The sequence below is a fragment of the Haliotis cracherodii genome, unplaced genomic scaffold, assembly GCF_022045235.1.
Source record: "Haliotis cracherodii isolate W230 unplaced genomic scaffold, xgHalCrac1.p SCAF_21, whole genome shotgun sequence".
Taxonomy (NCBI): domain Eukaryota; kingdom Metazoa; phylum Mollusca; class Gastropoda; order Lepetellida; family Haliotidae; genus Haliotis; species Haliotis cracherodii.
Window position 1 is genome coordinate 491,097 of NW_027266277.1, and position 25,171 is coordinate 516,267.

The 25,171-nt window shown below is 43.4% G+C and overlaps 3 protein-coding genes across 3 annotated transcripts; all 3 read left to right on the forward strand.

The window, feature by feature from the left end:
* The first annotated feature begins 1,184 nt into the window (after positions 1–1,184).
* Positions 1,185–5,330, forward strand: LOC139470948 (uncharacterized). The gene is made up of 4 exons (XM_071253272.1): positions 1,185–1,294; positions 2,531–2,602; positions 4,152–4,253; positions 5,077–5,330. Exons 1-4 carry the CDS (start codon positions 1,253–1,255, stop codon positions 5,251–5,253), a joined length of 393 nt encoding a protein of 130 aa, XP_071109373.1. The 5' UTR covers positions 1,185–1,252; the 3' UTR covers positions 5,254–5,330.
* A 4,263-nt stretch (positions 5,331–9,593) lies between these two features.
* LOC139470952 (uncharacterized) lies at positions 9,594–13,039 on the forward strand. Its single transcript, XM_071253276.1, has 4 exons — positions 9,594–9,701; positions 10,232–10,303; positions 10,875–10,976; positions 12,759–13,039. Exons 1-4 carry the CDS (start codon positions 9,660–9,662, stop codon positions 12,978–12,980), a joined length of 438 nt encoding a protein of 145 aa, XP_071109377.1. The 5' UTR covers positions 9,594–9,659; the 3' UTR covers positions 12,981–13,039.
* A 2,741-nt stretch (positions 13,040–15,780) lies between these two features.
* LOC139470967 (uncharacterized) lies at positions 15,781–20,046 on the forward strand. The gene is made up of 4 exons (XM_071253288.1): positions 15,781–15,881; positions 16,049–16,129; positions 18,749–18,847; positions 19,777–20,046. The coding sequence occupies exons 1-4, from the start codon at positions 15,840–15,842 to the stop codon at positions 19,975–19,977; spliced, it is 423 nt and encodes a 140-aa protein (XP_071109389.1). The 5' UTR covers positions 15,781–15,839; the 3' UTR covers positions 19,978–20,046.
* Positions 20,047–25,171: the final 5,125 nt, after the last annotated feature.

A 25,171-nucleotide genomic window follows, 5' to 3' on the forward strand; every position in this document is an offset into this window, starting at 1 on the left:
TAATGACAGTAGTGCAGCTCGTGTATATGATAATGATAGCCCGTGCAGCTCGTGTATATGATAATGACAGTCCGTGCAGCTCGTGTGTATGATAATGATAGCCCTTGCAGCTCGTGTATATGATAATGTCAGCCCGTGTAAATAATAGTGATATGGCTACCCGTGTCTGCTTTACGTCAATAATGACATCTACATGACGTCAACGTTGCTTGGTATAACGTTTCCAACTCTCTTATCTTGAACAGTGTAGCTATCAATAAAAGGAATGAATGACGTATGTCGCATTTCATGTAGCCCTTCTTCGATCTGGAAACACAAAACTCGGACACTCGCTACGAACATCGCATCTACATGTCTACAACCTGGCGTCTTCACACGAGTGGCAGACTGACGGATAGCGGGTGACACAATTATATCTCAGTTCCAAGACAATTTCATATTCATATTGTTTGATTTTTCAAGAAAGTGTTCGAAAGTATCGAACGTTACAGATGACTACACAGTTAGTCTTACGTCGACACTGCAGCCTAGTTTTGTTTATATGTGTTTGTTTGTTTGTTGTTTAACACCGCACGCCAGCAATATTCTAGCTGTATAACGGCGGTCTATAAATAAGTAATCGAGGTCTACATTTCGCCATGTAGATTATCCAAAATACTTAGTGTGTTACCAATATTACAATCGTTTATTTGTGACGATACTGGTAAATTACTTCATTTGTTTATAAAGCTTATTGAAGTGAGTGACAATTAGGATTTAACGCCGCTTTGAACAGTATTTGAGGAATATCAGTGCGTGTCATCAGAACGAACGCAGGTCGCATATAACCTGTTTAAACCCACGAACACGGGTGAACACAAATAGCGGATCATAATCTGTATGAATCTGGGATTCGAACCCACGACGAGTAGACAGTGTAGGTCGTAAGGATTTGTCACTTCGTTGATACCCAACAATAAGACCACGGTGTGACAAACTAAACCATAATTCATGACAGTGACGAAAGTGGGGTTGGAACCCAAAACTGCGGATCCTGTTAAGCTTAAGGGACGCAACTCGCAATGGTTTCCCGAGGCCACACGACGACGCGCCATTACGTAATTCAATGGGTTATTTAGGTACGGCATTGTAAGTATATATTTAATTGGGATACTCTTTCTGACTTTATAGATAAGACCTTTTATCAAACGACAAGGTGACGCTTCTCAGCTATTTAATTTCTTTATACGTCAACGTGCCACAGAACTTCCAAATGAGAGGTCTTTCTTTTGCAGCCATTTTTCGGTACTCAGCTGTGAGTAAAACGTTTTTTCACCCATCAATTCTTGATATTTTAATCTCTGTATTTGACATCTAAAGGCCTTTATAAAGTTGCTTGAAAAATAGTAATTTATAATTCTCATGCAGACAGAGTGTGTTAGGAGTGAGGGCCGCCTCCGCGCAGCGTCCATCCGCCGCGTCATACCGAAAGATGGTACTTGTTGTTACCCTGCCTGGCGCTCGACATAAGGGGCTCAAACAAGGACTGGTCGACTCGGAGTCAGTATACTGTGTCTGAGAGGGGTATTCATGTTAAACTGCGGCATGATATCTCATAGGGAAGCTCTATAAAATCGCCATTAGCCCGGACGTGTACAAGCGCACGCACAAACAAACACACGCACACGCACGTCGCTACATGACTGCAATAATCTTGAACGCGACGTTAAACCCCATATCACCTCGCTGCCTCACCTATTAGGAGTGAGTAAAATTGTTATACATCGGGTCGCCCAAATTATCACAACTATATGAAAAAAGGCCACAATTTCTATATTTTCGAATATACTTTTAATACAATTGAGCATTATTTAGGGACTGATCATTTATTATAGGAGCGAGGGGGGCATGAGAGATTGCTTCATGTATGTGGGTGGGCCACGACAAATTGTCACATACAATGGGAGGGGTGTGTGAGTATGGGAAATTATGATAGTCTTGAGACCAATTTCACCGACCCCACCCCATAATATATGACTAGCCCCTCTCCTCACCTTTGACCCGTGAAAATTCGGGTTAGAAAAACTGTTTAGCAACCCATGCATGCTGTAAAAGTCAACTGACTATGCTTGTTGGAGGGGGCGACTAACGAGAGCGGGTGGTCAGGCTCGCTGATTTGGTTGATGTAAGTCATCGTAACCCAAATACGTGGATTAATGGTGTCAAACACTGAATTGTCTGGTCCAGACTCGATTATTTACAGACCGCCGTCATATAGCTGAAATATTGCTGAGTGCGGCGTTGAACAAAACACAATCAAACAACCAAACAAATAAACAAACAAACCTCACCTTGCCGTTTGGGCACGCTGACATACAATCAGTCAGTTCGTAAATGCAACCGTGTTCTTATTTGTAGAAACTAAATACAAGAAGGGGTCTTGACAGACCTATTCTCCCCCGAGATCTCCAAGAGGCGTTTTCATTTTGATCGACTCTTGTTGTGAAATGTTGATTTTCATTGTATGACAGCCATGGATTTTCCTTTGTAGGCCTTCATTTTCACCATTACATCATTTAATGAACTGTACATGGGCTACCGATTTGAATATCACGCACCGAACGTAAGTTAAACAAAACATTTTACTTATATCATTATAATATTAAGCATGTAATAATCATAGCAAAGTGTTTTCTTGTACCATGTTTACAGGGTCTACTTGTGGAACACACTGATCTATCATGTTACATTGTACCATGTTTACAGCGTCTACCTGTGGTACACACTGATCTATCATGTTACCTTGTACCATATTTACAGGGTCTACCTGTGGTACACACTGATCTATCATGTTACCTTGTACCATGTTAACAGGGTCTACCTGTGGTACACACTGACCTATTATGTTATCTTGTACCATGTTTACAGGGTCTACTTGTGCTACACACTGATCTATCATGTTACCTTGTACCATGTTTACAGCGTCTATTTGTGGAACACACTGATCTATAATGTTACATTGTACCATGTTTACAAGGTCTACTTGTGGTACACACTGATCTATCATGTTACCTTGAACCATGTTTACAGGGTCTACCTGTGTAACACACTGATCTATCATGTTACCTTGTACCATGTTTACAGGGTCTACTTGTGGTACACACTGATCTATCATGTCACCTTGTACCATGTTTACAGGGTCTACTTGTGGAACACACTGATCTACAATGTTACCTTGTCCCATGTTTACAGTGTCTACTTGTGCTGAAAAACTGATCTATCATGTTACCTTCTGCCATGTTTACAGGGTCTACTTGTGGTACACACTGATCTGTCATGTTACATTGTGCCATGTTTACAGGGTCTAATTGTGGTAAACACTGATCTATCATGTTACATTGTACCATGTTTACAGGGTCTCCTTGTGGTACACACTGATCTATCATGTTACCTTATAGCATGTTTACAGGGTCTACTTGTAGAATACACTGATCTATCATGTTACATTGTACCATGTTTACAGGGTCTACGTGTGGTACAAACTGATTTATCATGTTACCTTGTACCATGTTTGCACTGACTTCTTTTGATACACACCGATCTATTATGTTACCTTGTATCATGTTCACAGGGTCTACTTGCGGAACAAACTGATCTATTATGTTACATTGTACCATGTTTACAGGATCTACTTGTGGTACACACTGATCTATCATGTTACCTTCTACCATGTTTTACAGGGTCTACTTGTGGTACACACTGATCTATCATGTTACATTGTACCACGTTTACAGGGTCTCCTTGTTTCACACACTGGTCGATCATGTTACCTTGTACCATGTTTACAGGGTCTACTTGTGGAACACACTGATCTATCCTATTACCTTGTTCTATGTTTACAAGGTCTACTTGTGGTTCGCACTGATCTATCATGTCACCTTGTACCATGTTTACAGGGTCTACTTGTGGTACACACTGATCTACCATGTTACATTGTACCATGTTTACAGGGTCTACTTGTGGTACACACTGATCTACCATGTTACATTGTACCATGTTTACAGGGTCTACTTGTGGTACACACTGATCTATCATGTTACATTGTACCATGTTTACAAGGTCTACTTGTGGTTCGCACTGATCTATCATTTTACGTTTTATCATGTTTACAGGGTCTACTTTTGATACACAACAACCTCAAATGTTTCCTTGTCCACGTCGATCTCCGCCTCAGCCAGGCGTTCAACAATCAAACTGAGAAAGACAGGATTAAGGTAAGAGAGTGAGTGAGTATATTCTACTTCCCATGTGTTACCACAGCAAGCAGATAGATATCGAGACTTAGCAGACCAGTCGTCGATGAAATGAGCAACAAACGTCGGCTTTACACAATCAGCAGATCCTGCTGCTCCTAATGCATACCACCCAATCCCCATTTAGCACGGAAACCCACCGGAATGCGAGTGTCTGTGAGGATAATATTCATTTATACTGAACAAAAAATATCACGAATAATTTGGGGAATATTTTATGACGGCGGTCGAATCTGGCCCAGACAATCCAGTGATTGATATCATGAGCATCGATCCACGCAATTGGGATACGATGACATGCATCAACCAAGTCAGCGAGCCTGACTACCCGATCAAGTAAGTCGCCTCTTGCGACAAGCACAGTCACCTTTTACGGAAAGCATGGATTGCTGAAGGCCTATTCTACCCCTGTTATAACCAGCATCATAACGTTATACCAGGCCCAATTTATTCGTATAATAACTTGGCTGGTTGGTTGGTTGGTTGGTTGGTTGTTTAACGCCGCACTCAGCAATATTCCAGCTATATGACGGCGGTCTGTAAATAATCGAGTCTGGACCAGACAATCCAGTGACTAATATCATGAGCATCGATCCACGCTATTGGGATCGATGACATGCATCAACCAAGTCAGCGAGCCTGACCACCCGATCCCGTTAGTCGCCATTTACGACCAGCATAGTCACCTTATACGGCAAGCATGGGTTACTGAAGACCTGTTCTACCCCGGATCTTCACGGGTCACTTAGTAATTCTCTTTCGTTTCTATAAACTTTTTTCTCAGGATGACATACTGGCCATAATATCGGACGGAACTTCAGCCGTCAATGTGTCATCTGACGTCCTCCGTTACGACTACAGCGACTACCTGGCCGCATCCCAGTGCAGAGACCTCCAAGTCTACAAGCTCCCCTACACCTATGACACACAAGCTGGTGTGGAAATGACGACTGTCTACTAGTCTCGGCTTAAAATCGGGATGATTGTTTACCCAAAGTGAGAACCGAATTTAAAAAGGAAAATATATTATTTTATTAATGTACCATCGTTATTGTTTGTGTTAAACTTTGAGGGTTTAGACGTGGGTGTCTTGACGAGATGACCAGATCTGGGATCTTTAAGGCTTCCATAGTCTGTCTTACAGTCCCTGATACAAATATATCAACTACAGCCCATGCAAGTCTATAATGTTTGGCAAGTCTAGATTACTGCAGTATCAGAAGAGAATCACTGGGCTCCCTTTTTATTATATTTTTATTAAGATAACTGAACAACTGGTTTTTTTTGTACGATATGTTCATTTCAGAGACTATATGTTAGTCTAAGGCTTCCAGGTTGACAATGACTTCAGAGAAAACACCTATTTCCTTGCTGACGTCTTGAAATGCCGCCCGCCACCGGTCACAGTACAGAGAGCACTAGGACTTTGTGAAGCAAGTCCTCTACGCCTGGCCTGCAAGAGGTCTCCACTTGGTTCCAGCAGTTTCGAGTTTGTCTTCATAGCCTCCATATCTGGGCTAGAAACTACCTCATGACCCTGTTGGAACCTTTCGTCAGCTTCATACAACTTACTCGAGGTACATTCAGTAACCAGGTAAACTGCCCAAAGCTGGGTGATTTTGGTGAGACTCGTGAAGATCCGGGTTAGAATAGGTCTTCAGCAACCCTTGCTTGCCGCAAAAAGCGACTTTGCCTGTCGGAAGAATCGCCTTACTGGATCGGGTGGTCAGGCTCGCTGACTTGGTTGATGCATTTCAACGTATCCCAATTGCTTGGATCGATGCTCATGATATCGATCACTGGATTGTTTGGTCCAGACTCGATTATTTACAGACCGCCGTCATACAGATGGAATATTGCTGAGTGCGGCGTTAAACAACAACAACAACAACAAAACAAAAGACTTGGTTGACCGCTGAGGTCGAGGCTGATTGGGATGGCATGCCCTAGGGAGAGCCCTGAGTGAGTTGGGTTTAACGCTGCTTTTAACAGTATTCGAGGAAACCCCGAAGTGATGCAGGTCTCAGACGTTTACCACTTCGTTGAAACCCACGAGCACGGGTTTGGTGCTGACAAACCTAGAAACATAATCGGGGCGAACCGGGATTCGAACCAACAATCTGGCGTGCCCAAGGGACGCAACTCTGCACAGCGAATCGCGGTGCCTTAGACGATTGGGCCCCCCGTGCCCCCCTAAGGTGAAAGAACTGATCAAGGTAATTCCGCATAGTGGTGTTTTACTGTTGGGTATCTAATTTCTTCATGCGTATTTGTAAGAAGCAAATCCAAATTAAATGACGACCGCCTCCGTGGTCTTGTGGTAGAGCGTCCGCCCGGAGAGCGGAAGGTCCGGGGTTCGACCCCCGGCCGCGTCATACAAAAAGACGTTAAAAGATGGTACTTCATGTTACCCTGTCTGGCGTTCGGCATTAAGGGGCTAAAACAAGGACTGGTCGGCTCGGAGTCAGTATACTGTGTCTGAGTGGGGTATTCATGTTAAACTGCGGCATGGTATCTTAGCGAGCTAGCACTAATATTCGGCAGCAGTCCGGACTAGTACATGCAGCCACACAAACACACACACGTACATGCACGTCGCTATATAAGTGCAGTAATCTTTGACGCGACATTAAACCCAATTTCACCTCAGCTCACCTCACCAAATTAAATGGATCATGATGATTTACAAATATAGTTTAGGTAGCCTATCTGGAGCTATGGGGAAGTTTTAGACTAACACCTAGTCTCTGAAAAGACCATATGTAACAGAAGAAAAACAGTTATTGATTTATCTTAATAAAATATAACAAAAAGGAGCCGAGGGATTCTCTTCATTATCAGAACTGTAGTAATGTAGACTTGCCCACTATTATGGACGTGTATGGGCTGTATTGGGTATATTTGTTTCAGGGTTTGTGTGACAAACTAGAGAAGTATCAATACACTGACATCTTGGACAGATCCCTCCCCTTCACCAACCCCATAGATCATTGGACATGGTACATACACATATACATGCACGTGCAGACGTACACATGCTCTCACACGCGTTATAGTGAAGCATCGTGGTAGCCATGGTTCTATGACATCAAGCTCTTCTCAAACATCATTTATACATGGTTATCACTTTAAAGTGCATCAGTATACAAATTTAAGGATGCTTAGAAAAGTTAATAGAATTTAGGTGTGTCAATTTCTCAAATATAAAGAACAATTTGCAAATACGGTACGCCCATCTTCACTTTACACGGTTAGATTTGAGCCATAATACCAGGGAACAATGACCGAGAATTCGAATAGTCACACGATTGCTGTTGCGGTGTCAAACAACACATGCGAAGGCAAGTCAATTTTTCACCTGGCAATCAAAGGAAGATATAATGCAACTCAAGACAGAGAAATGCACCGGACATCATTCCATTCGCCTCTTCTGTGACCGTCACAAATTAACCGATTTATCCCGGCAGGCTTACAATACCACCAGAAGGAAACAAAACATGCACAGAGAGAGAGAGAGAGAGAGAGAGAGAGAGAGAGAGGGGGGGGGGGGAGAGAGCAAGATAAAGATAGAGAGAGCGAGAGATAGAGATAGAGAGGGAGATAGAGAGAGAGAAAGAGAGAATGAGAGGGAGAGCGAGAGACTGAGATGAGAGAGCGAGAGATAGATAGATAGAGAGAGAGAGAGAATGAGAGGGAGAGCGAGAGAATGAGATGGAGAGAGAACGAGACAGAGGGAGAGCGAGAGAGTGAAATAGAGAGATAGAGAGATAACGAGAGAGAACGAGAGATAAAGATAGAGTGAGAGCAAGAGAGAGAGCGTGGGTGGTAGAGAGAGACACACAGAGAGATAGTGAGCGCGAGAGAGAGAGCGAGAGATAGAGAGCGAGAGATAGAGAGAGCGAGAGATAGAGAGAGCAAGAGAGAGAGAGAGAGCGAGAGAGAGAGAGAGAGATAGGGAGAGAGAGAAGAGAGAGATACACATGTGGAGGAAGAGAAAGGGACAGTTATTTCTGCGACATGCTATTTCAAACCTCCAAATTCCTAGTTATATCTGTCATCGTATTTATCCGATGCAACTCGATACGAGTGTGGAATTGTTGATAAATGATGTGTACTAGTGAATTGTGTCTTCTGATGAATGATGTGTACTGGTGAATTGTGTCTTCTGACGAATGACGTGTACTGATGAATGACGTGTGCTGGTGAATGACGTGTACTGGTGAATGACGTGTGCTGGTGAATGACGTGTGCTGATGAATGACGTGTGCTGGTGAATGACGTGTGCTGGTGAATGACGTGTGCTGATGAATGACGTATATTGATGAATGGCGTGAATTGATGAATGACGTGTACAGGTGAATGACGTGTACTGGTGAATGACGTGTGCTGATGAAGGATGTGCATTGATGAATGACGTGTACTGGTGAATGACGTGTAATGGTGAATGACGTGTACTGGTGAATGACGTGTACTGGTGAATGACGTGTACTGGTGAATGACGTGTACTGATGAATGACGTGTACTGGTGAATGACGTGTACTGTGAATAATGTGTACTGATGATTGACGTGTACTGGTGAATGATGTGTACTGATAAATGACGTATACTGTCGAATGACGTGTACTGACGAATGACGTGTACTGTGAATAACGTGTACTGATGAATGACGTGTACTGGTGAATGACGTGTACTGATGAATGACGTGTACAAGTGAATGACTAGTGCTGATGAATGACACGTACTGATGAATGATGTGTACTGGAATGTTTGTTTGTTTGTTGTTTAACGCCACACTTAGCAATATTCCAGCTGTATAACGGCGATCTGTAAATAATCGATTCTAGACCAAACAGTCCAGTGATGGACATCGTGAGCATCAATCCACGCAATTGGGATACGATGACATGCACCAACCAAGTCAGCGAGCCTGACCACCCGATCCCGTTAGTCGCCTCTTACGACAAGCAAAGTCACCTTTTACGGCAAGCATGGGTTGCTGAAGACCTATTCTACCCCGGATGTTCTTAGTGTTGATGTTGATATGTGTGCTGTTGGTGTTAGTGTTGTTTATGGTGATGATGAGGGTGGCGTTGTTTGTGGTGATGGTGTTCGTGGTTATGGTATTGTTGTTTGTGATAACGTTGAGGGTGGTGTTAGTGTTGGTGTTTGTGGTGGTGATATTGTATTGATGAGTTGTTGGTCTGTTATTGGAGGTGGTATAATCGTTACCATTAAGATTAGGCCGACCCACACACCGCATGACCCTCAGTCGACCTCGAGCCAAATGGTTAGTCGCGCACCTGCTGACTAGAATAGAAACGAACAGTCTCAGCTATCTGTGAAGACACCAACACAACAATCGCAGCCATGCAGCTCCTCGCTCTTCCAGCTGTGTTCGTATGTGCTTCAGTAAGTACTGTCTATAACCTTTTAATGTAACAATGTATATAACATATAGCCCAGTATTCGCTTTTAATGAGTGAGGTGGGTTAAATTTTAACAAAAATGTAATTATTTCAGTAATTGTGCAGTTATTTAATTCACATGGCTTTACACTGTTTGGGTTATTGTGAAATTCTTGATGCTGAAAAATAATTGAAAAAAAGTTAAAATACATTTCATAAGAAATAAAAAACTGTTTATCTGTTCTTTTCATGCTGTCGTCGTATGGCAGGAATCCTCCTGTGCGGGTCAGAAAACAAAACACATACTTTTTATGCAACTTGTGTAGCAGGTGCCTCCGGTAGGACAGTACATACCACTTCCGCGAACACCTGGTGTTGTCACTGAGTTTCAGTGACCTATTCATATAATTTCCACCGCTATTTTGCCTTTTGCGCCCAATGGAATGTTTGGACGTATAATCGAGACTGGTTATTCTCTGGCATTGACGTTTCGTATTTTTGTTATTTGTTGAATAATTCTCTTGTTTGTTTCAGGCCTTCATATTTACATCCACCACAGTAAACGAAATCTACCAAGGGTATCACTTCGAAGAGCACTCATCGCATGTAAATATATCCCATCATGCATTGAACATTTTACAGGATGGCCGTCTTTGATCTTCCGTTTTTTTAGTCGTCTTGTTTTAAATTTGAGGCTAATCTAACATCTTTGTTGTCTAGGTGTAGTTTAACGTAAAAGAGTGATATTATAAGTGGTCTCGAGGTGTATGTGATGTACATTGGCTCACACATAAGGTACAATACACCATTTGCCCTGAGGGATCGTTATAAATGAATTTATTTAACCGACATTCATTTACACAGACCCGGAATACGTCCGAGTACATGTCCGAAGTTTTATTGAGTAAAACGCTTTGATTCAGCCATTTTGACAGCTAGCAGACGACGCAAACGTACCGAGTTACTGCCCTTTACCCAATTATCGGATAAACATCGGTTATTTCAGCATAACGATACTTATGCAAGATAAGCAAGTTACCTAAGGTGTGTTCCGATTGATTTCTTAGCGGGGTACATGAGGGCTACATGGAAAATCAGATACTTGTAGTTTAATGTAAGGTGAGATAATGTTCATTGTCGTTTTAAACCCAATCGTTTTTTCTATCCATTGTTTCAGCGACTGTTGCTTATCAGAGATCAACTGAACTGCTACCTTGTCCGTATGGATGACGTCCTGGAACAGGCTCTTCTAGTCCCCATGACCAGGCGAGCCGTCGAGGTGAGATGACGGAAGGAGGTGACGTTACGCCGCATTAAACAGTTTTTGTTTTGTTTGTTTGTTGTTTAACGGCACCATTCAAGCTATATGACGTCGGTCTGTAAATAATCGAGTCTGGACCAGACAATCCAGTGATTGACATCATGAGCATCGATCCACGCAATTGGGATACGATGATATGCATCAACCAAGTCACCAAGCCTGACCATCCGATCCCGTTAGTCGCCTCTTACGACAAGCATAGTCGCCTTTTACGGCTAGCATGGGTTGCTGAAGACCTATTGTACCCCGGATCTTCACGGGTCGCATTATACAGTTTTTTAGTTGTATCATGGCGAGCCAGCTTAATGTGGGGGAAAACCTGAAGTAATGCATGTCTTTGACTACTGCCAATTTGGTGAACCCAATGGCATGGTGCTTACACACCATGAACCCTAATCGGTGCGAATCTGGGGTTCCAGCTTGCCATCAGTGGATCTTTATAGACACTCGGTCCACTTGATGTCATTCGCTTACTCTGTGATAATAGTTGGTAATAGACCCGTGAAGATCCGTTAGACAGTAGGTCTTCAACAACCCATGCTTGTCGTGAGAGGCGAATAAGGGGATCGGGTGGTCACACTCGCTGACATGCTTGATGCATGTCATCGTATCCTAATTGCGTAGAACGATGCTCATGATGTCAATCACTGGATTGTGTGGTCCAGACTTGATTATTTACAGACTACACACGTCTCGATTACACACACATCTGGAACACTGGTCACTTCGTCAACATTCATTCACTCACTCACTCCACCAATCTCTTTTCAACTGAGACCTCAAAATGAGGTTGCCAAATGAGGTCTAGCTGTGGGTTTAAACTATTTGTCATGACAATTTGCTTAATAATTTCAATGGTTTCATGTGGAACATACACGTCTGGAAGTTTCAATGTCAACGGCCTGTTTAAGAATATCACGCTGTTGGAAGATACCAGCGCCATACTACCCAGACAACCCCTTTTCACCTTGACCGTGTCTCTGTCGTAAAGATTTTCTTTGCCTGTTTTGTCTTTGTTTTGTTGGTTTTGTTTTTTGTTCTGTTTGAGGTTTGGTGTTTGATTTTTTAGGGGAGGGGACTGTACGTTTCGTCAGTAGGTAAAAAAAATCAAAAAATACTTTTTTACGGCATTAATTAAGTTTGATATGGATCGGTAGATGATAACAAATACAAATCGTTTGGGTCCTTATAAATTTTATTAATCTAAAAGCAGACCGCTTTATTTTAGTTTTATGGATTGGTTGGTGAGACAGTAGATTGGGATTTAACATTAACATGGCCACCACATCTATTGCACTGAGGAGGATAGTGAGTGAGTGAGTATGGTTTTACGCCGCTTTTAGCAATATTCCAGCAATATCACGGCGGGGGACACCAGAAATGGGCTTCACACAATGTACCCATGTCGGGAATCGAACCCGGTTCTTCGGCGTGACGAGCGAACGCTTTAACCACTAGGCTACCCGACCACCCCTTCAGGACATCCAGTAGCATCATTGTGGATATGTGATGCAGAGAGCCTGGAAATCAATGGCCTGGCATCCAGTAGAAAAAAGATTATACTCCTTGCATTCCATACAACGCAGATTTAGTCATATAAACATTCATCGGACTGTTTATTGTCAAAACTATCTCTGATACCAATTGCTTCCCAATTTTGATTTCTTAGGACAGCGGATCCGTAAGAAAAAAATTATATATGTCGCAACGAGTTAATAACAATGGCCGTATTATTCACAGGATGAAGTCATCGCCAAGATCAACTCGAACACTGACGTGACAGACGTCGGCAAGGACGACATCAAGCACGACTTCCACGACTACCTGGCCGCTGCCCAGTGTGCCAACCTCGGCGTCCATGTCGTAGCGTACACCTACGTGCCCACCGTCACCACGCCGCCGATGATGTCGTCTACATATAATGCTATTTCCGACGCCGTGCCTATTGTCGATGATGTATAAATACATCTTTGTCTGGGATAGACTTGTATACTCGGGAAATAAAGGAATTGTTGTCATTGTTGCTGTATTGATAAATGCGTTCTGTGGCCTGTCCTGGTAGTTGAAGCGTTGTCACTCTGAAGTCCGGGGTTCGAATCTCGACATTGGTGCTATGTGTGAAGTGTTACACTGTGTTATCATAATATAATTTCTAGAAACAGCTTAACACTCCAGTCACTTACTAATAAAAATGACATATTGTCATATTTTTCCTCACTTACCCATGAATAAAATTGTACGTTTGTTTTGAGACACAAGTCTCTGGCCAGAGTGTTATAAAAACGACAAAAGACTTTCTGTGATCATAATATATACCCACGGAAAAAAACGTAACTGTGTTTCAAATAATGGATCTTAATGCATAATAATGCATCTTTTAATGCATATTCATTAAGACATCTTTTAGTTGCATGCTAATGCACGGTGAGGTGAGGTGAAATGGGGTTTAACATCGCGTCCAAGATTATTGCACTTATATAGCGTGTGTGTGTGTGTGTGTGTGTGTGTGTGTGTGTGTGTGTGATTGTACAAGTCCAGACTGATGCCGACCAGTACTTGTTTTAGCCCCTTAATGCCGAGCGCCAGACAGGGTAACAACAAGTACCATCTTTTAACGTCTTTTGGTATGACGCGGCTGGGGATCGAACCCCGGACCTTCCGGGCGGACGCTCTACCATCAGACCACGGAGGCGGTCTGTTAATACACGGCGCCCAATTCGGATGCTGGGAGCATGATTATCACACACGTGCATGTTTTAATGCAAACAGCACACAATGGTTGTTTTGCTATCAGGTTTCTCATAAAAACGCTTTTGTTTAACCGTAAATAACGCTTACGCAATTCCACAGCTTGCTAAAAATCAGCGTCTAAGCGCCGTGATTATAAGTATGTTGCAAACAAGAATGGTGCAAAGCGAAGATGCCAGAAGTTTTAATGTTCATCGAAACGCAATATTATCTCTTTGGAGACGTTACCCACAGCGGGGAAACACTCGTGACTTGCCATGAGCCGGTCGTCCACACGTGACGACAACCATATTCGGCTGGTGCATCAACGAAATCGAAACCAAACTGCCACAGTTACAGCTCGGGTTGTCCGGGGTTGAGAACAATTAGTGGCACAACCCCACGCAATAGGTTGAGGGCGCACAACGTCCCGACGTCCAGCGATACGCCCAGGTTTGTTTCCACGTCACTGTCAGGCACGCCAAGCCTGGTGTCGACAGCATCTAGGGTTCAAAAGACAAGACTGGAACATCATAATGTTCACAGATGATTCCAGGTTTCCTCTGGACAGCCTTGGTGGTCGTGCACGGGTCTATAGAGGTCCTTGAAAACGTTTTAACGAAGCTTGCGTTAACCAACACCGTCAGTAATGTGGTGGAAGTGTAACAGTATGGAGTGTCATCGCAACTCATAGGAAAACACAACTCATCATTGTTAATGATAATTTGAATGACCCCGCGATTCGCTGTGCAGAGTTGCGTCCCTTGGGCACGCCAGAAACCTATGATTGTGGCTTCGAATCCCGGTTCACCCCGATTATTATTATTACTCGTGGGTTTCACCGAAGTGGTAAACGTCTGAGACCTGCATCACTTCGGACTTTCCTCCCACATCAAGCTGACACGCCGTGATATAACTGGAATACTGTTAAAAACGGCGTTAAACTCAACTCACTCACTCACTCACTCACTCAATCATCTCTTGTACATAAGTAAATAATGTATGGAAATACCAAGCAGAGGTTGTCCTTAGTTGGGTGACTTGTTCCTCATCCTTTTTCCATTTGTGAATACAATATGTTTAAGCTACACCAACTTAAAATGACTGATGTTAAACTGTTAGTGACTCAAAAGGACACACCCAACCGTTAACAGGTTACCTGGTGGAATTGTTGTCATTATACAATGTTTAGTTTGTTGTGTTTTGCTCCAAGCTTTATAGGGAGCTGAAAAGGCAATTTGGATGGACACTGAACAGGTGTCCGTCAATGATTCCGAAGTTTAAGGTATCATTTTATATGCCCACTTTTATTACATAATATTTGAAAAACACTTACTCAGGCGCCATCTGTGCCCTTGCAATTGTGAACATGTTCAGAGCAGAGAGCCTCTCATCGATTCAACCAAGGCGTTCTCTTGACGTGAATGGTGGTTAAGAAGAAGTATTCCACTTATATTGTTGATAAGTCACTTTCATTTTATCATTTTATCAATAGAAAGTATCACACAGTGTCGCTGTCAACTGTGGAAACTTTACATAAACATCGGCGTGCTGCCATCGAGCTAGGAGAGACTGCGCGATGAGCGAGTGAGTTGGGTTCATCGCCTCTTTTAACAGTATTCCAGTTTTTTCACGGCGGGTCAGCTTAATGTGGGACGAAAGCCCGAAGTGATGCAGGTCTCAGACGTTTACCACTTCCGTGAAACCCACGAGCACGGGTATGGTGCTGACAAACCTAGAAACATAATCGGGGCGAACCGGGATTCGAAGGCACAATCATAGGTTTCTGGCGTGCCCAAGGGACGCAACTCTGCACAGCGAATCGACGCGCCTTAGACGACTGGGCCACCCATGCCCCCGTGTAAGTTAAGAACAAATGTTATTATACTGAATTAGGCACTGACAACTAATTCCAATGTCTAGTCTTAATTGGTTTTGGAAAAGTGGAGATAAAATCTGCGAACACATCTTACGGTCTTCATTATGTAATTTTAGTACGTCTTATCAGCACGTGTCGTTTTCTCACACCAGATCATAGGTCACCTTGTGCCAGCAGGACTATCTCCTGACCTTTGACCTTATCACACAATCACCATGCGTCCCCTCCTTTCTCTGGCGTTCCTTGCTCTAGTTTTGGTAAGTGAAATGTTTGTTTTTTAAGATACATTAATAATGTTACGCATGAAAAACATCTTGGCAAACGATATATCAACGTTATGAATTATTACCGCTGGAATAATAATGTTTTGACTTCTATAGTGTTTCCTGTCTTTTTAAATGATTCAATTCCATGACTGTTTCAGGCGCAGGACCCGTATGTGGTTCCTGATGGTTATATTACTTCGAGAATCGAAGACTACTGGTTTGAATTCCATGCTACCCACGTAAGTTGTGCAAGGGAGATAATTTGAAAAACGGAGTTGTCCCCCCTACTATGTGTCCTCGGCGACACCGGGAATCGAATTGTGTGACAAAGGAAAAGCGTCTCGTACAAGATTAAATTTATAGCGACGTGAGTGTGAAGGGGTTGATGTGTGTGAGGGTGGATGTGTGTGAGGGTGGATGTGTGTGGGGGTGGATGTGTGTGGGGGTGGATGTGTGGGTGTGCGTTCGTGCGTGCGTATGTGGGTGCTTCTACTAGTCCGGACTAATGCCCGTTTTATTGTGCGAGCCCACTGGGATACCATGCCGCAGTTTAACATGGATACCCCACTCAGATATAGCATACCGACTCCGAAACGACCAGTCCTTGTTTTATCCCATTCATGCCGAACGGCATGTAGTATAAGAACAAGTAAGTCTTCAAAGAAGTATTTCTCATTACGCGTCTTATAACAACCCTAATACACTAAAATCAAGTATTTCTTTTGAGACACATTTATTTCTGTTTACACTTCGATGGTCGATTGACCATATCTTGTCAAATCAAGAGTGGTATGTCCTGTCAAGCGAGACGAGTCAATCAGGCGACATTTTGTTAGCGTCACATGACTTCGAGCCATTCCATTCCATTCAATCTTCGCTGAAGATTTTCTCTCCAACATCTCTAAAACCAATAATTCTCCACATCCTTCCTCGTTATGATTCTCTGAATCAGACTATGTAATTGCCAGTGTTTCTCTGAATCAGAGGGGCGGTCGGGTAGTCTAGTGGTTAAAACGTTTGCTCGTCACGCCGAGGACCCGGGTTCGGTTCCCGACATGGGTACAATGTGTGAACCCCTTTTGGTGTCCCCCGCCGCGATATTGCTGGAATATTGCTAAAAGCGGCGTAAAACCATACTCACTCACTCACTCTGAATCAGACTTTGTAATACGTAATGTTCTTCTCTATCCAACTTTATAATCGCCAATGTTCCTCCAAACCTGTCTTCGTAATAAAGTTAGTGTTCCTCTAAATCCGTATTCCTCTAAATCACACTTCGTAATTCCCGACGTTCTTCTAAATCCAACTTTATAATAGCCAATGTTCCATTTAACCTGACTTCGTTACAGCCGTTGTTCCTCAATACCTGACTTCGTTACAGCCGTTGTTCCTCAATACCTGACTTCGTTACAGCCGTTGTTCCTCCAAACCTGACTTCATTAAAGCCTATGTACCTCTAAACCTGACTTCGTTATAGCCAGTGTACCTATAAATCTGACTTCGTTATAGCCGATGTTCCACCAACCTGACTTCGTTATAGCCGATGTTCATCTAAACCAGAACTGTTATAACCGATGCTCCTCTAAACCTGACTTCATTATAGCCGATGTTCCTCTTAACCTGACTTCATTATAGCCGATGTTCATCTCAACCTGACTTCATTATAGCCGATGTTCTTCTAAACCTGACTTCGTTATAGCCGATGTTCCTCTAAACCTGACTTTATTATAGCCGATGTTCCTCTAAACCTGATTTCATTATAGCCGATGTTCTGCATACAGCTTTATTTTAACCGATAGTCCTGTATACCGACTTCATGATAACTGGCATGGCTATTATTCATCGCTAATGTTTATCAACCCGCTTGTGCAACTATATTTGCGAACATGCAATTGCAAGTTGATTAAAATGACATGATATCAATATTGTGATTTACATGACCATTTCCCAGCTAACTCAGTTTGCAGTTCAATACTAATCGCTAAAGATGAATGTGAGCGTTAAACAACATCCCTCCCTTGGGAAATGAGAGATGTGTCTCGTCAACGGCCTATTTACATGTTGAGGCTAAGCCGTAATATCACAAAGTTGTCGGGACATTGTGCCGCGTACAAATACCTTTTGTAGCACGAAACGTGTTGCGGAATCTATAGATGTTGCTTGCAAATAACCCGCTCTGCTTGGACTGACAGAATGTCACCATAAACCATCTTGCAGACAAATGAGGTTTCAGTTCAGCTTGATAGATTTGGTTGTATCGTGTTGTCACAAACATGACATGATTGACAGCAGCCCCTCGTTAGTAAATTTACATAGTATTACCTAGATTCTGTAGTCAATACACACATAGTGTTTTTGTGTCAGTGTATATAGATGTTACGCACAATATAACCATGGATTTTCACTGTGCTAGGCCAGTGATGACAATACTTGTTTGTTTGTTTATCGCCGCACTCAGCAATATTTCAGCTATATAACGGCGGTCTGTGAATAATCGAGTCTGGACCACACAGTCCAGTGATTGACATCATGAGCATAGATCTGCTCAATTGGGTGAGTGAGCTAAAAAAATTATTTAACGTCGCATCGGCATTTTTCAGCCATATAGAGACCTTCGCAATTGAGATACGATGACATGCATCAACCAAGTCAGCGAGCCTGATCACCCAATCCCGTTAGTCGCCTCTTGCGACAAGCATAGTCGCCTTTTACGGCAAGCATGGGTTACTGAGGACCTATTCTACCCCAGATCTTCACGGATCGACAATACATATATATGTTATACTCTCACTCACTCACTCACACACTCATTCACTCACTCACTAACCACTTACTGCTACATATTGTATTTGTTGCAGCATCTACTCTTGATTGTGGGGAAGACGTGTCACATCGTCCATGTTGACACTATCATGGAGGGGCAGCTACGAAACAAAGATGAAAGGGAAGCTCTTGAGGTAAGGTCATGAACAAGATGAGGGCTAACTGTGTTGATATCTTGTGAAAACTTCCTTCATTTTACATATCCAATATACGTCAAGGTGTTCCTGTCATCCCGATGTCTACTAGGAATCGCACTATTCCCTCACGCACTGTTCCCTCACGCACTTTTCCATCACATAATGTTCCCTCACGCACTTTTCCATCACGTAATGTTCCCTCACGCACTGTTCCCTCACGCACTTTTCCCGCACGTACTCTTTCCACACGCACTGTTCCCTCAAGCACTTTTCCATCACGTAATGTTCCCTTACGACGTGTTCCATCACGTAATGTTCCCTCACGCACTGTTCCCTCAAGCACTTTTCCCACGCGCACTGTTCCCTCGCGAACTGTTCCTCACGTACCGTTTCCTCACGCAGTGTTCTCTCACGTAACGTTTCATCAGGCACTGTTCTCTCAAGTACAGTCTCCTCTCGTACTGTTCTCTCGGGTAATGTTCCCTCACGTAGTGTTCTCTCGTGTAATGTTCCCAGCCCACTGCTCCTTAAAGAACTGCTTTCTCACGCACTGTTCCCTTAAACTATTCTCTCGCACACTGTTCTCTTACGCACTGTTTCCTCACGCACTTTTCCCTCACGTTATGTTCCCTTAAACTATTCTCTCGCACACTGTTCTCTTACGCACTGTTTCCTCACGCACTTTTCCCTCACGTTATGTTCCCTTAAACTATTCTCTCGCACACTGTTCTCTTACGCACTGTTTCCTCAAGCACTTTTCCCTCACGTTATGTTCCCAAAGAAATGTTCTCTCGCGCACTGTTCTTTCACGCACTGTTTCCTCACGCACATTTCCCTCACGTTAAGTTCCCAAAGAACTGTTCTTTCATGCACTGTTTCCTCACGCACATTTCCCTCACGCACTGTTTTCTCACCACGGTTTCCAGGACGACCTGTACCTCAACTACGTCAAGCCGAACCTGCACGAGCACGCCTACACCTACAGCGAACTCCGCAGTGAGTTCCACGACTTGTACGCCAACTTCCAGTGTATCGGCAAATACGTGTACAAGGTGGACTATGTGCATCCCTCCAGCGTCCCCTCATCCTCCGGGCCCATGGCCACTGCCTCGGACAGTGGATTTTGAGGAACCTTACCTTGAATTACCTGAGTAAACGAAGTCTGTCTCTCACTCTCTAATAAACTAAAATTTAAAAAACGGTCATTTCTTTCTCCTTTCCTGCTTTCTGTTTCTCATCAGCACTAAATAACACAACGTTAGGCAACTATATTGTGATATGATACACGTAGTGCCACAACAATACACACAGTACCACAACAATATACACAGAAACACAACAATCGCTCAGTAGCACGACGATATCACACAGTAACAAAACATTACACACGGTAACGCAAGGATACACAACAATACACACAGTGATACAATACACACAGTACCACAACAATACATCCAGTCACACTACGGCACAAAGTAACAACGATCCACACAGTACCACAACAATACATCCAGTCACACTACGGCACATAGTAACAATGATCCACACAGTAACACAACAATACATCCAGTCACACTACGGCACAAAGTAACAACGATCCACACAGTACCACATCAATACATCCAGTCACACTACGGCACATAGTAACAACGATCCACACAGTAACACAACAAAACATCCAGTCACACTACGGCACATAGTAACAGCGATCCACACAGTACCACATCAATACATCCAGTCACACTACGGCACAAAGTAACAACGATCCACACAGTACCACAACAATACATCCAGTCACACTACGGCACATAGTAACAACGATCCACACAGTACCACAACAATACATCCAGTCACACTACGGCACAAAGTAACAACGATCCACACAGTACCACAACAATACATCCAGTAACACTACGGCACAAAGTAACAACGATCCACATAGTACCACAACAATACATCCAGTCACACTACGGCACATAGTAACAACGATCCACACAGTACCACAACAATACATCCAGTCACACAACGGCACAAAGTAACAACGATCCACACGGTACCACAACAATACATCCAGTCACACTACGGCACAAAGTAACAACGATCCACACAGTACCACAACAATACATCCAGTCACACTACGGCACATAGTAACAACGATCAACACAGTAACAACGATCCACACAGTAACACAACAAAACACCCAGTCACACTACAGCACATAGTAACAACGATCCACACAGTACCACAACAAAACATCTAGTCACACTACGGCACATAGTAACAACGATCCACACAGTACCAAAACAATACATCCAGTCACACTACGGCACAAAGTAACAACGATCCACACAGTACCACAACAATACATCCAGTCACACTACGGCACATAGTAACAACGATCCACACAGTACCACAACAATACATCCAGTCACACTACGGCACATAGTAACAACGATCAACACAGTAACAACTATCTACATAGTACCACAACAATACATCCAGTCACACTACGGCACATAGTAACAACGATCCACACAGTAACACAACAAAACACCCAGTCACACTACGGCACATAGTAACAACGATCCACACAGTACCACAACAATACATCCAGTCACACTACGGCACAAAGTAACAACGATCCACACAGTACCACAACAATACATCCAGTCACACTACGGCACATAGTAACAACGATCCACACAGTACCACAACAATACATCCAGTCACACTACGGCACAAAGTAACAACGATCCACACAGTACCACAACAATACATCCAGTCACACTACGGCACATAGTAACAACGATCCACACAGTAACACAACAAAACACCCAGTCACACTACGGCACAAAGTAACAACGATCAACACAGTACCACAACAATACATCCAGTCACACTACGGCACATAGTAACAACGATCCACACAGTACCACAACAATACATCCAGTCACACTACGGCACATAGTAACAACGATCAACACAGTAACAAACAACTATCTACACAGTACCACAACAATACATCCAGTCACACTACGGCATATAGTAACAACGATCCACACAGTAACACAACAAAACACCCAGTCACACTACGGCACATAGTAACAACGATCCACACAGTACCACAACAATACATCCAGTCACACTATGGCACATAGTAACAACGATCAACACAGTACCACAACAAAACACCCAGTCACACTACGGCACATAGTAACAACGATCCACACAGTACCACAACAATACATCCAGTCACACTACGGCACAAAGTAACAACGATCCACACAGTACCACAACAATACATCCAGTCACACTACGGCACATAGTAACAACGATCAACACAGTACCACAACAATACATCCAGTCACACTACGGCACAAAGTAACAACGATCCACACAGTACCACAACAATACATCCAGTCACACTACGGCACATAGTAACAACGATCAACACAGTAACAACTATCTACACAGTACCACAACAATACATCCAGTCACACTACGGCACAAAGTAACAACGATCCACACAGTACCACAACAATACATCCAGTCACACTACGGCACATAGTAACAACGATCCACACAGTAACACAACAAAACACCCAGTCACACTACGGCACATAGTAACAACGATCCACACAGTACCACAACAATACATCCAGTCACACTACGGCACATAGTAACAACGATCAACACAGTAACAACTATCTACACAGTACCACAACAATACATCCAGTCACACTACGGCACAAAGTAACAACGATCCACACAGTACCACAACAATACATCCAGTCACACTACGGCACAAAGTAACAACGATCCACACAGTACCACAACAATACATCCAGTCACACTACGGCACATAGTAACAACGATCAACACAGTAACAACTATCTACACAGTACCACAACAATACATCCAGTCACACTACGGCACAAAGTAACAACGATCCACACAGTACCACAACAATACATCCAGTCACACTACGGCACATAGTAACAACGATCCACACAGTAACACAACAAAACACCCAGTCACACTACGGCACATAGTAACAACGATCCACACAGTACCACAACAATACATCCAGTCACACTACGGCACATAGTAACAACGATCCACACAGTACCACAACAATACATCCAGTCACACTACGGCACATAGTAACAACGATCAACACAGTAACAACTATCTACACAGTACCACAACAATACATCCAGTCACACTACGGCACAAAGTAACAACGATCCACACAGTACCACAACAATACATCCAGTCACACTACGGCACATAGTAACAACGATCCACACAGTAACACAACAAAACACCCAGTCACACTACGGCACATAGTAACAACGATCCACACAGTACCACAACAATACATCCAGTCACACTACGGCACATAGTAACAACGATCCACACAGTACCACAACAATACATCCAGTCACACTACGGCACATAGTAACAACGATCAACACAGTAACAACTATCTACACAGTACCACAACAATACATCCAGTCACACTACGGCACAAAGTAACAACGATCCACACAGTACCACAACAATACATCCAGTCACACTACGGCACATAGTAACAACGATCCACACAGTAACACAACAAAACACCCAGTCACACTACGGCACATAGTAACAACGATCCACACAGTACCACAACAATACATCCAGTCACACTACGGCACATAGTAACAACGATCCACACAGTACCACAACAATACATCCAGTCACACTACGGCACATAGTAACAACGATCAACACAGTAACAACTATCTACACAGTACCACAACAATACACCCAGTCACACTACGGCACAAAGTAACAACGATCCACACAGTACCACAACAATACATCCAGTCACACTACGGCACATAGTAACAACGATCCACACAGTAACACAACAAAACACCCAGTCACACTACGGCACATAGTAACAACGATCCACACAGTACCACAACAATACATCCAGTCACACTACGGCACATAGTAACAACGATCCACACAGTACCACAACAATACATCCAGTCACACTACGGCACATAGTAACAACGATCAACACAGTAACAACTATCTACACAGTACCACAACAATACATCCAGTCACACTACGGCACATAGTAACAACGATCCACACAGTACCACAACAACACACACAGTACCACAACAATATCACACAGTATCAATATTTTACGAACGGTAACGCACGGATACACACAGTAACACAATACACACAGTGATACAACAATGTACACAATAATACAACGATACACACATTAACACAACGATAGACACATTAACACAATGATACACACAGTAACACAACGATACACACAGTAACACAACGATACACACAGTAACACAACGATACACACAGTAACACAACGATACTCCACACAAGCGCCGATATGCACAGTAACAACGATCCAAACAGTAACACAGCGATCCACAGAGTAACAACGATCCACATAGTAACACAACGATAGACACAGTAACACAACGATACACACAGTAACACACCGATACACACAGTAACACAACGATACACACAGTAACACAACGATACTCCACACAAGCGCCGAAATGCACAGTAACAACGATCCACACAGTAACAGAACGATCCACACAGTAACAACGATCCACTCAGTAAAACAACGATAGACACAGTAACACAACGATACTCCACACAAGAGCCGATACGCATAGTAACAACGATACTCCACACAAGCGCCGACACGCACAGTAACAACGATACTCCACACAAGCGCCGACACGCACAGTAACAACGATACTCCACACAAGCGCCGACACGCACAGTAACAACGATACTCCACACAGGCGCCGACACACACAGTAACAACGATACTCCACACAGGCGCCGACACACACAGTAACAACGATACTCCACACAGGCGCCGATACGCACAGTTACACAACGATACTCCACACAGGCGCCGATACGCACAGTAACAACGATACTCCACACAGGCGCCGATACGCACAGTGACAACGATACTCCTCACAAGCGCCGACACACACAGTAACAACGATACTCCACACAGGCGCCGATACGCACAGTGACAACGATACTCCTCACAAGCGCCGACACGCACAGTAACAACGATACTCCTCACAAGCGCCGACACACACAGTAACAACGATACTCCACACAGGCGCCGACACGCACAGTAACAACGATACTCCACACAGGCGCCGATACGCACAGTGACAACGATACTCCACACAAGCGCCGATACGTACAGTTACACAACGATACTCCACACAGGCGCCGATACGCATAATAACAACG

Excerpts from the sequence above, each read along its gene's own strand:
- LOC139470967 (XM_071253288.1), top strand. The coding sequence starts at position 15,840 with ATGCGTCCCCTCCTTTCTCTGGCGTTCCTTGCTCTAGTTTTG. Across the intron at positions 16,130-18,748 it reads TTGAATTCCATGCTACCCAC|CATCTACTCTTGATTGTGGG; the intron begins GTAAGTTGTGCA and ends TATTTGTTGCAG. Across the intron at positions 18,848-19,776 it reads ATGAAAGGGAAGCTCTTGAG|GACGACCTGTACCTCAACTA; the intron begins GTAAGGTCATGA and ends CACGGTTTCCAG.
- LOC139470948 (XM_071253272.1), top strand. The coding sequence starts at position 1,253 with ATGAGAGGTCTTTCTTTTGCAGCCATTTTTCGGTACTCAGCT. Across the intron at positions 2,603-4,151 it reads TTGAATATCACGCACCGAAC|GGTCTACTTTTGATACACAA; the intron begins GTAAGTTAAACA and ends TCATGTTTACAG. Across the intron at positions 4,254-5,076 it reads CTGAGAAAGACAGGATTAAG|GATGACATACTGGCCATAAT; the intron begins GTAAGAGAGTGA and ends CTTTTTTCTCAG.
- LOC139470952 (XM_071253276.1), top strand. The coding sequence starts at position 9,660 with ATGCAGCTCCTCGCTCTTCCAGCTGTGTTCGTATGTGCTTCA. Across the intron at positions 9,702-10,231 it reads CTGTGTTCGTATGTGCTTCA|GCCTTCATATTTACATCCAC; the intron begins GTAAGTACTGTC and ends TGTTTGTTTCAG. Across the intron at positions 10,977-12,758 it reads TGACCAGGCGAGCCGTCGAG|GATGAAGTCATCGCCAAGAT; the intron begins GTGAGATGACGG and ends TATTATTCACAG.